This window comes from Eretmochelys imbricata, chromosome 2 (assembly GCF_965152235.1).
Source record: "Eretmochelys imbricata isolate rEreImb1 chromosome 2, rEreImb1.hap1, whole genome shotgun sequence".
NCBI lineage: Eukaryota > Metazoa > Chordata > Testudines > Cheloniidae > Eretmochelys > Eretmochelys imbricata.
In genome coordinates this window covers 176522991-176535650 of record NC_135573.1, presented here as the reverse complement: position 1 = coordinate 176535650, position 12660 = coordinate 176522991, and the positions used below count along the sequence as shown (strand labels likewise).

The window sequence follows — 12660 nt, the reverse complement described above, 5'->3', positions numbered from 1 at the left end:
ATTGCAACCGGCACCCTATTCCATAGAAGGATATCAATTATAGATAGTGACTTGCTTTAGCAGGGCAGTCGGTACTGTCAGACACGAGATAGACAACCATGAAGAATCATGAATCTTTCTATTAACTGTTGGGGGGAGGGGGGAAGGATGGACAGGTGCTATAAATAAAGCACAGCATCTGAATGGTTTAACACCTTGCCTCTTGGTGTATGTATTGGGAAAATTTAACCATGCTGAGTTCTAAGTGGCACACACCACTTGAAAATATGAACCACCACTGAAATTGTTACAGTGTCAAATCCTCTGGGGAGGGTCCATAACACCTCTTTTGTGTATATTTTTATTTATTTATGCAGAGCAGGTAAAGTTCTGTTTATAAATTCAATAAGAAAACACCATCTCTTGGGGTCCACTCCTGCTTTTGTTGAGTACCGACAATTCATACTAATGGCAGAGGAAATTAGGATACACAAGCAGTGCAAGAAAAATAGTATCAAATAGTGATTAGTATGCCTAAGATTTAGATTTAATTGTCCTGTAATATATATGCTGTGTGTACATATACACACATACATAGTCTGTGTGTATGTTATATAATCTATATCAGGGGTGAGCAAACTTTTTGGCCCAAGGGTCAGATCGGGGTTGTGAAACTGTATGGAGGGCTGGTAGGGAAGGCTGTGACTCCCGAAACAGCCTGGGCCCTGCCCCCTACCCTCCCCCTCTCACTTCCCGCTCCCTGACTGCCCCCCTCAGAACCCCTGACCCATCCAACCCCCCCTGCTCCTTGTCCCCTGACCGCCCCCTCCCGGGACCCCCTGCCCCTAACCACCCCCCCAGGACCCCACCCACTATCCAACCCCTACCGCTCCCTGTCTCCTGACCACCCCCTCTCCGAACCTCCACCCCATCCAACCGCTCCCTGTTTCCTGTCTGCCCCTCTGGGAGCTCCTGCCCCTTATCCAACCCCCCCCCAGCCCCCGACCCCTTACCTTGCCGCTCAGAGCGGCAGGACAGGCTTATTGGAAAGCTTGGGAGGTGGGTGGGCGCAAGCCACGTTGCCTGTGCGGCGGCATTACTGAGGGGGAGGGAGGACAGTGGGGGAGGGGCCAGGGGCTAGCCTCCCCGACCAGGAGCTCAGGGGTCGGGCAGCATGGTCCCGCAGGCCGGATGTGACCCATGGGCTGTAGTTTGCCCACCTCTGATCTATATGGTAGCAGAGCACCAGCTCTGCCATAGTTAAAGTTGAGAAGTTTCCTGTTAAAATCTCTGTAGACGTAGTACGTGCGCCTATGTGCACACACACGCACACGTACACACACATGACTTGATTCTCCTGTTATTACACCAGCGAAAATCACGAGCAAATTCACTGACGTCAACAGAGCTATTTCAGTGAGAGAGTAGAATCAGGAGATACACACACAGATAAATACAAATAAATATCTTCCTCCCACACAAGTAGTGATGATATCTATGTGATAAATTGCATTTAGCCTGCCCTTCACACAACTTCACCTGCACTCTGCCCACTAATCCCTCTGCACTGGAATTCATTTGAACATAGCAAACCTCTCAGCAGCTTAAAACAAAACAAATCTGCTAGAGAAAGATCTCTGTCTTTTACTTAAATATGGCGTTTCCTCAAAAACTACAGTGGTCTCATGCAGAGTAGCCAATATTCAGTCCTGCCCCAGTGGCACGTTTACAGTTCCAATTTAAAAATGTTAAAGCTCTCTCCTTTCTGTAAAATATGTGAAATTTATGGAGCACATGGTAGAATGGTGTGACACAGAGGTTTTATTTGCAAAAAGAAAAGGAGTACTAGTGGCACCTTAGAGACTAACCAATTTGTTTGTACTTGTTTGTGAAGACTTGCATAACTCACTCATGCATGAGTCACACAGCTATTACAAACTCATGCCAATAAAAGGACATTCTTTGTAGAGGTCTGAACAGCGTCTAATACAATGGAATCCCAATCCTGATTGGGCCTCCAGCTGCTACCTCAAGATAAATATTAAATAAGAATTAATATACTCACACTACACAACTACGTATTCTATCTTACCCTAATTTGCATGGACACACACTGCACACAATGTCAGAACCTCAGAGGGGGAACATCTGCATTTGACCAGCAGTCTTTAATAAAAGCAATATAATATTAAAGACATAGGAGGAGATTTTCAAAGGTCCAAATTAGGGCTGTCAAGCGATTAAAAAATTAATCACAATTAATCACACTGTTAAACAACAGTAGAATACCATTAATTTTAAATATTTTTTTATGTTTATTACTTTTTCAAATATATTAATTTCAGTTACAACACAGAATACAAAGTGTACAGTGCTCACTTTATATTTATTTTTGATCACAAATATTTGCACTGTAAAAAAACAAAAAAATTATTTTTCAATTCACCTCATACAAGTACTGTAGTGCAATTTCTTTATCATGAAAGTTGAACTTACAGATGTAGAATTATGTACAAAAAAACCTGCATTCAAAAATAAAACAATGTAAAACTTTAGAGCCTACAAGTCCACTCAGTCCTACTTCTTAGTCAGCCAATCACTCAGACAAACAAGGTTGGTTACAATTTGCAGGAGATAATCCTGCCCGCTTCTTGTTTACGTCACCTAAAAATGAGAACAGGCATTCGCATGGCACTGTTGTAACTGCCGTTGCAAGATATTTATGTGCCAGATGCGCTAAAGATTCATATGTCCCTTCATGCTTCAACCACCATTACAGAGGACATGCTTCCATGCTGATGATGGGTTCTGCTCAATAACTATCCAAAGGAGTGCGGACCGACGCATGGTCATTTTCATCATCTGAGTCAGATGCTACCAGCAGAAGTTTGATTTTCTTTTTTGGTGGTTCGGGTTCTGTAGTTTCTGCATCAGAGTGTTGCTCTTTTAAGACTTCTGAAAGCATGCTCCACACCTCGTCCCTCTCAGATTTTGGAAGGTACTTCACATTTTTAAACCTCGGGTCAAGTGCTATAGCTATTTTTAGAAATCTCACATCGGTACCTTATTTGCGTTTTGTCAAATCCGCTGTGAAAGTGTTCTTAAAACAAACATGTGCTGGGTCATCATCCGAGACTGCTAGAACATGAAATATATGGCAGAATGCGGGTAAAACAGAGCAGGAGACATACAGTTCTCCCCCCAAGGAGTACAGTCACAAATTTAACTGATGCATTATTTTTTTAACGAGCATCATCAGCATTGAAGCATGTCCTCTGGAATGGTGGCCGAAGTATGAAGGGGCATACAAATGTTTAGCATATCTGGCATGTAAATACCTTGCAACACTGGCTACAAAAGTGCCATGCAAATGCCTGTTCTCACTTTCAGGTGACATTGTAAATAAGAAGCAGGCAGCAGTATCTCCCGTCAATGTAAACAAACTTCTTTGTCTTAGCGATTGGCAGAATAAGAAGTAGGACTGAATGGACTTGTAGGCTCTAAAGTTTTAGATTTTGTTTTTGAATACAGTTATGTAACCAAAAAAAATCTGCATTTGTAAGTTACACTTTCACGATAAAGAGATTGCACTTCAGTACTTGTATGAGATGAACTGAAAAATACTATTTCTTTTGTTTATCATTTTTACAGAGCATATATTTGTAATGAAAATAATAATATAAAGTGAGCACTGTGCACTTTGTATTCTGTGTTGTAACTGAAACCAATACTGAAAATGTAGAAAAACATTCACAAATATTTAATAAATTTCAATTGGTATTCTATTGTTAAATGTGTGATTAATCATCGTTAATTTTTTTAATCGCGATTAATTTTTTTTAGTTAATCGTGTGAGGTAACTGCGGTTAATTGACAGCCCTAGTCCAAATGCTAATTAGGTACCTAACTCCTTCAGTGGGAATTAAGCACATAAATGCAATTTGCACCTTTGAAAATCTCCTCCTGTCATTAATATACTGTTTTTATTAAATGCTGTTGGCCAAATTCCCAGTTGTAAGTATTTATTACATCTGTTACAGAAGTGCTTAGAACCCGCAGAGATCTAGGTTCCATTGTGCTACGTGCTGTCTGTACACATAGTAGGAGCCAGTTTCTATTCCAAAGAGCTCACAATCTAAGAGAGACAAAAGGAGGCTCACGGAGGTGAAGGGCCAGATTTTCTAAAGTATTAGGCGCCGAAAAACCTTTGAAAATCTGATAGCAGATCAATGGCAGAGTCAGGAATAGGCTCCCAGGTCAGTGCTCTATCCACTGGATCATGCTGACTCTTGTAGTTTGATTTGTACTACTTTGAAGTGGCAGTTATCATTATTATTTACTATTATTGCTCTTATTATTTCATTTGTGTTGAGAGGCCCCAATCAGAATTGGGGTCTTGTTGTACTAAGCATGTCCAAACACATATGAAGACACAGTCCCTGCCACAGAGAACTTTTTTCTTTGTAATGCTGTGAGGTCCCATATTAATTGCTTTCAAATATAAGAAACATTCTATTTCCATGTAATTCTTGCTGCTGTCTCTTACCAATGTAATGGGTCCCTCTGCAAATCAGGTCAGTAACAATCTCCACTTTTAAAATCTCACATTGCAGTGCCATTTAATACTATAATATGTTAGCTATATAACATGCACAGCAGAGTTCAATTAGATTGTATGTCTACAATTTCAACTTTCCTCTTTTTTCACTACCAAAGGCATTTTTAGTCTGCCTTTCTCTTTTAGTTCCAACATTTTGGTGGAAATGATTCATCATCAACACTGGATCATTTCTGAATATTCAGAAATATTTTCCAAGCATCCTAATACTTCAATCTTGCAATCATTAGCATATATCAGGAATATATGCTTCCCGCAGCCCCCATTGGCTGGAACGGAGAACCGTGGCCAGTGGGAGCTGCGATCGGCCGAACCTGTGGACACTGCAGGAAAACAAACCGACCCGTCCCGCAGGATTGGGGCCTAATTTTCTAAATTCAAAGTCTTTGTGGCTTCTGTTGAAATAGTTGTTCTTCATTAAAAAAAAATATTACCCCTCTGCTCAAAAATAATTCACATGGTCTCCAAAAAAAAAAAAAAAAATCCCATTACGCTTGTGTAAAAATGTGAAAATATAATGTCACTGAAATAAATTTACTTTTGAACTACTTGGCATATTCTAATCTGTGATACAGCAATAATTTCTGCATCACAAATTTGTTACTGTTAAATATGTCTTGACGGGAAATTGCTAATGCAGCCTTAGTCCCACTGGGCAATATCGTTAGCCAGTGTAGATGGGCACCAGCGGACGGTCTGACCTATAGTGCTCTAGAATGTATAAAAAAAACATGGAAAATTGTACATTTATCAACAGGTTTATTTTAATACTATAGGCCCGATAAAGGAATGAATTATGCATTATATACAGCCCTGTGTATGGTGTTTTTTCACAAAACATCGAGGCTTTGATGCTCTGTTGTCTTCAACTGATAACATTGGTATGCATCTCTATCCCCAGTCAGGGCACAGGAGATCATTTTTTAGAAGTTCATCATTAAAATAGTTCTACTATTTGGCTATTTGATTATTTAACAGAGGTACAGTCAATAGAGTTGCCATGGGCTAGCAATAGGGGAAGAGTGTGTTTGCTAAGAGATATTCTTATATTTGATGGTGCAATATTTCACCAAGTGTACTGCACAGTTGTAAACAATGCAAAAAAAAAAATGTTAGTGGGAGGTGTGTGTGTGACTAACCTTTGACCTGGAATGAAAAAAGGCTACAAGATTTGCCTTAATTCAAGGGACTGCAGTAACCCAGTTTATACATATCCAGCCAAGTAATCCACCTCAGTGCACATACTACAGTAAATTGATACATAAAATAAACTGTAAATCCTTTGGGGGAGGGAAGAATTTCCCCTTCTCCTCTTTCTATTGTTATAATCCCTTTAGGAAAAAAAATCAAACTTGGGTAAAGGTTAATAATAATTCATGTCCAGCTTACTATTACTCAATAACTATCAAAGTCTCTAACTCAAAATAGTGTTTGCTGGCTTACAGGATCAGAGCCATTACACTCTCTATTGAAGACTTTATTGAATTTTACACTAAGCTTTAGCTGACTGAACAGGTCAAGCACTCTGGCTCACAGTTTTCTTTATTCTCAGAAACTCATAAACCCTTCTCCAGTTTGCAACGCTGTTAGCTAAGAAACTTGACTCAGCACAGGGTCAGAGAACCTGACCCCCATGAAAAAGGTCACATAGTTTTAAAACCCAGTTCCTGAATACCATTAACTTACATGCACTAGCTGTTCCTGCGTGTCAAACTCTCGTGAACAGCCTTCCCAATGGCAGTTCGTCTCATAGACCACTTCGGGCTCCTGCTTGCTTTCATCTTTGTCCCCTTCCTCCTTTACAAGGGTCATTCCTTCTGGCTGTTCCTGGGGGAAAAATAACAAAAAACAATCCAGGTGTGAAGAGAGGTGAGAAGAAACTCTGATAAAGAGGGGGAAGAAAGATGAATTACTTCAATATTAAAGGAAAGGTACAGTAAGAAAAGCCCAATTTAGATTAATTTATTCTTGATTCAGCTCATTACCCACATACATGTAAAACACAGAAGCCCTGAGTGGGCCTTGTAAACCAAACAGTGGAGATGGGCTATTTCTCTAAGAGCTGGTTCCCTCTTTTAACAATATATTTTCCAGAAATATCCAGTGCAGATCATTTCTGCAGGAACCTCCTCACGTGGTGCCTTATTACACAAACTGATAGAAGAGGAAAAGAGAAAAGGCAGATCATGTCCCGAATTATTCAAACCTGCTGGCATTCGATATCAATGAGAGGTGGAAGAGGGTTAGGGGAAGAAGGGAGGTGAAGGGTCAAAACGTCTTAATAAAAATAACTAGAAGTCACAATGAAATAAATTAAAATAAAATCATAAAGGGCCTGTTTCTAATACTTGGATTAATTTAATGGGTTGTCCCAATTGTTTCAGTGAGATTATGACTGAGTGAAATATTATTCAGTATGAGTAAGGGTATCAAAATTGGGAACAAATACTATGGCTGCACTTGCAAGCAAGATCATCAATCTAAAATGTACTTCAATTCTGAATCCCGTAATAGGCTCGGAATGTGAAACTTCTTCCAAAATTAGACTGATAATTTTCAGGATACTTGATGGATGCATTTGGTTTTTTCCCAGAACGTGTGTATGTGTGTGGTTGTATAGGTTCAGTTCCTAGCAGAGCCCCATTCTGCCCAGCTTGCTATTTGCTCAGGCTAAGAGTCAGATGTTAGGAGTCTTTCTGAACATTTGTTTCAGATTATGAAGACATGCTATTTTCTACTTCAGACCCCCAAGCAGGATTTAGATGGACTTTGGTTTTGGTTTTATGGATTCAGTGAAAAGACTGAGGACCTGATTCTAATCTCACCAACCTTGGTGTAAATCAGAAGTAACTCTATCAAAGTCAGAGAGTTATGCTGGTGAAAAAGCATAGCAAATGAGATCAGAATCATATGCTGAAGCCCTGAATCTGCAAAACACTGAAGCACATGCAAAGCCCAGTTGAAGTCAATGAGATTTAAGCATGTGCGTAACTTTAAGCATGTGCTTAAATACTCTGCTGAAGCAGGGCCTAAGTGCTTCAGTTTCACCTTTTATCACCAAATACACCACAGCAAACAGAGGATTGAAAACTCCTCTAAAGACATACACAGATGCAAGTCTCTCCCCACCCGCTCCCCCAGCAAAAATATAAAACAAACCAGGTCATAACTGTTCACATTTGATTCTATAATCATCCCTTGGTATTATGGACTGATGCAGTGTGTGTGTGCATCCATGTATGCTAGGCCAAGGGCCACAAAGCCTTAAAACGTGCTACAGATAAGATGTGCCTTCTGTCTGGCAGTGAGATGAAAGTCTGATTAATGAAACCTGCATGCTGTACCTGCATGTTTCCTGCACCTGGACTGGGGAGGTCCTCATCTGGTTTTATCTTGGAACGCTTGTTGTGCATTGGATCCCCGGTGCTGCTCACTGCAGATTCACTTGTGGGTTTATTCTGCTGCAGATATTGTTCCCCCAAAAGACAAAATTAGAGTGTGATAAATACACAGAGCTCCAAACGGAAATATGCAGCATCGGCTAAACAACTTTATTTGGAGATGCTACATTGTTAATTATATTGGCTATTGCCATTATACTGTATTCAATTACATAGCATTAACTTGCAGAATAGCTGCATCATTCGAACGTGTAATGGAGAGGGGGAAAAATATAAGTGAATACACTCTGTGTAATTCATTATTATAAACCATTGTTGCTTTTGTCAGGATGGGGAAGGGTAATAAGGAGTCAATATTCCACGCAATTAGGACTTCAAAAGGTGATTACCATTTTGAAATGTGAGATCACTGTGCATTAGCTGCAATCAACATGAGAAGAAGGAAAGTTTACTTACAAGAAGGGCTATATATTTTATTTTATATCTGTAGATAGAATCTCAGCATTTTTCTGAGACTTATAGTGGTGGAATTAGGAGAAGATCTGAGAGCTAATACAAAACCATAGGCCAAAAAATCTCGGGAGAAACTCCTGGCTCCACTGTAGTCAATAGCAAAACTTCCACTGATATTTCTGGGGCCAGCATTTCACCTCTTGTATCTCAGGCTGTTCTCAAGGCTGGCCTTAGAGAAAATGGCCCCTGGCTCACACTGCATCTCTCCCATTGCCACAAGCTCCCTTCCGCAGCCTCATATCCCAGGCCCTCCCCACGCCTTGTCTCTTGACCACGGCACCTCTCTGACCACAATGTCCTGGGAAGAGGCTCATGTTGCCCACCCGTAAGGCCGGCCTTGGCTGTTCTGAATGCTAGCACCTGCAAGTGGATCTGCTGGGTGCATCTCTGAACCTGCCTGAAGCCCCATTAAAATCAACGGGGGCTCTGCAGGGATTTGTCCAGATCCAGTTGCAGGAATTAGCTCCAAGTTTTGCAGCAGCCAGTACAACAAGGAACCAATCTTAGGCCATGCTAAAAACAAATAATGATTAACAACGACAACATAAACCATAATGAATCCAAAATATCAACCTGATTCACTACTGCACTACTCCAGTTATGTGTCAGTGCAACTACAATGATGAATCCAGGTCCAGTGAATCAAACTCTGCACGAATCAGTAAAAACCTTAAGTAATCAGTGGAGTTTCTCTGGATTTACGCTGTGCAGCAGAGTAGAATGTCACCCTACATCTGTATAGTCATTATATTTAGCCTGATTTGGGAATGAGCAGTTCCTATCTTTAAAACGCTGTGGTTTCCTACATGCTTTCCCTCCTCCCCCACTCCACACCTGGATTAAGTTGTCTGATTCAGGAGAGACAGTTGGGAACAAGGAGTCACTGAAATATTTATGAGGGACAGAAAGCATTCTACCAATCAGAAATCACAGATACACTCCTGTGATTTATAATAAAGGACTGCAAATGCCATAGCCGCAAGAAAGTTGTTATCCAAGGTTCTCAGTGACTGTAGTGATTAATTGCTAACATGACAATGTGATTTGTTTTATTTTTTACATTAACAAGGTGCAAAGGTTTCTTTTGTTTGCTCTCACCTGCGTGGACTCGGAAGGACCAGAGCTGACCTGGACAGGGTTCAGGACACTAGGGATGCCTGGGATAGGTCTCTGGGTAGGAAAAGTTGGGGCAGGATGGATGAGTGGAGGGCTGTGTCCAAAGGCCGAACCTAGGGTTTGCTGACGACTTATAATTTGCTGATGCATTTGCTGGAGGGATACCGGTGTGGGAGGGTAAGTGAAACTCAGAGCAGGACTGAATTTAGGAGGAAAAACAAACAAAAAAGAGATAAGGACCATTGTTGTGTTGAGTTGTACAGGTAGTTTACATTTCCAGCTATTACAGTAGCATAGACAAAAAGCTATCCCTTTCCCTCTCATTCTCCTCCCCCTTTCTCCCTCCCCCAACAAATGACAAACATTGCTATTAAATCCAAATCTGGGTTAAATTGATTACTGAGAGCAAAAATGATATTATAGCAAAATATCATGTTTCTACCCTTCCATTAAAAAGACTCCCATTTACCAACAATACACACAAAGCTGCCTGAAATAAAATTCAGGAAATCGGAAATAAGAGGCAAGCAGTTCAATAACAGCTATTTATTACAATAACAAACTTTATATAAAGAAAAAGAATGGGCGATTACATGTTTGCTAGTACTTTTATTGATAAGTAGCTCTGTATGTTCTCGTGTATGAAGCAATTCCTTTCATGCTATGCGCGTTCATATGTCTCCAGATCTTATTACAAGAGGAGAGAAAATCAATTGGTTAAATGTGGTTTGAACAACATGCTTGTCATATCACTCATTTGTTTGTAAAGATGGAAAGCTCAGTTCATCCAGAATGTCACCTAAAGAATTTCCATCAGTGCCGTTTGGTTACAGAAATTGATGGATTAACCTTTCCCCTCTGAAATTGGTGATCAATGTTTTTCAATGTAGAAATATTCCAATGGGAAAGCACTTCTCCCTCTTCTAGTTAAACAACACTAAATGTCTATTAAAGCCCATTATGCATGCTAATACCTGTCATCACTTCATTACCCCGCTGTATTTCCCAGACTAGTGTGAGTTCTGAGGAAATTACACAGCAGTCTAAAGACCTCTCTACTAGTAGGTAGTGCCAAATCATTGTTTTTGTGCCATGCTTTAGAAATGAATTGTTTGAAGCTAAATCCTCTGACAAGTCCATGGGATAGTCTTGCAATCATTTGCCAATAGCTTACAATCACATTGGCCAAAAAAAAAAAGAAAAAGTGTATTCAAAAAAAATGTATTTTTTATTTTTCTCTCTCTCTTAAAAAGAATCAATTAAAAGATCCTGGCAAATTAAAAACATTTGGACACGTGCGTGTACAAAAAAATAATAACTTGCAAGAATCGAGGTTTCTTGTAATGTCAAAGGTGGTTTTAATGCAAATTTAAAGTCTGGGGTCTTAATTGCTGTTACTGTTAAGCACATTAACCGAAAACATTGAGATAAAAAATAATTCAAATCATTTCAACCATTTTAAGTAATAATTCTACAGATAGCCTATGTTCATTAATCTGACTATACATTTTGTCTGTTTGACTACAATCCATAAAGAGACCGCTTCAACGTGATTACATTACTATTATTCCTGGTGAGAACTCCGCATTACAGTAGTCTGCCCATTTAGGACAGAATATCATTAAGAATACCCTGGGAGAATTTTACCAGTCTTTGAGGAACTCTCTTTTCATTTTGCATTGTATTCTTTTAATAAAGGGAGGCAGAAATGTAGTGAAAACAGTAATTGTTCACAGCAAGAGTTAGGGAGAAATCAGTAATAATATTCAGTTATTGCAGCCCTACAGTCCCTGCCAGTGTTCCTGTAAGCAACCATGAATGATTACAGCACGACTTAGCTAAGGTAGCCACTATGGATGATTGATAGGACATTAATCAAAAGATGCATATCAGGCTCAGAATTTGTTCACAAGCTTTCTTCTAATAGCTGATTTCATGTTCACTGAGCTCTATGCCAGTTTGTTCAATTTATTCTTCAGTGTACAAGCCATTCATCAAAGAACACAATGATTTAACACCCCTTTTCCCTTTTAGTGAACACATTACTAAGTGTAACTACACTGTTCTGTTCATTAAAAATAACATACAATTACAACGTCACACACCAGTCTGAAACAGCAGTCGTGTAGCCCTACTAAGCATTTATGTTTCTATAGATACTACAGATTAATCAGGTGGAGGTCCAAAGTCACACGTAGTCCAAAATCTAGGTGGTACAGTCCCAAGGATGCTACCCAGTTCTTCTGGGTCAACAAATACAATACTCAAATAATGTGAATTAAGTGCTTGGTATTTTATTCCTGGTGTGTTCTGGGAATAAATTATAATATTTACTTAACATGTAGAGACACAAATGGCTTGATCCTCTTCTCACCTGCACCAGTTCAAATAAAAATTAACTTCAATGGGAGCTGCAGGTGGTCAGCACATTTGAAAATCCAGCCACTTAGGTGTTCAAATATAAATTTAGGAACCTAACTTTAGGCACTTGGGTTTGAAAACTTTGGCCACTATATGTTAGGTCCTACATACTAAAAAAAAGTGATATTCGTTTTAATCCACAAGATATTAATGGCTAAAATCTGTTCTTAAAAACTTATATGTTACTGCCTTTGACACACGGTCATCTCCGACCTAGAGTGAAATTTAGCCCTAAAAGGAATGGTGCATAAAAGATCTCTTACAATCAGTTCTTTTGGACAGCCTGCAATCCAAACAGAGATTCCTTTGATGAGGCAGTATGGCTGTTGTGATATCAGTGCCTTGAGATGCTGGCAGTGAAATGTCAAGGTCGGACCTTTGGATCTGGATCTTTGTGGGATAGTAAAGAAACTGCAAGACCACCACTAGTGAGCTCTACTTGCACTCAGTGCTCCTGAGCAACTTGTTCACTTATACTTATTGGAGCTCAGCGAATAACATTTGTAATATTCTCGACTTAATCCCGCCAAAGAGAGGCACACGCACTTAACAAGGACCTTCTCTTAGCCAACGATTACCACGTTCCACTCCCCATTTCACATACATGAAAAC

General features: G+C 39.8%; 1 protein-coding gene across 1 annotated transcript in view; it reads right to left on the bottom strand.

The window, feature by feature from the left end:
- GLI3 (GLI family zinc finger 3) overlaps window positions 1-12660 on the bottom strand; it is a 223866-nt gene that overhangs the window by 34365 nt on the left and 176841 nt on the right. The window contains exons 7-9 of the mRNA XM_077809222.1: window positions 9610-9826; window positions 7942-8055; window positions 6284-6424 (exon numbers count right to left, since the gene is read on the bottom strand). Of these exons, the coding sequence (XP_077665348.1) occupies window positions 6284-6424; window positions 7942-8055; window positions 9610-9826 (472 nt within the window). The remainder of the gene's footprint in view (window positions 1-6283; window positions 6425-7941; window positions 8056-9609; window positions 9827-12660) is intronic.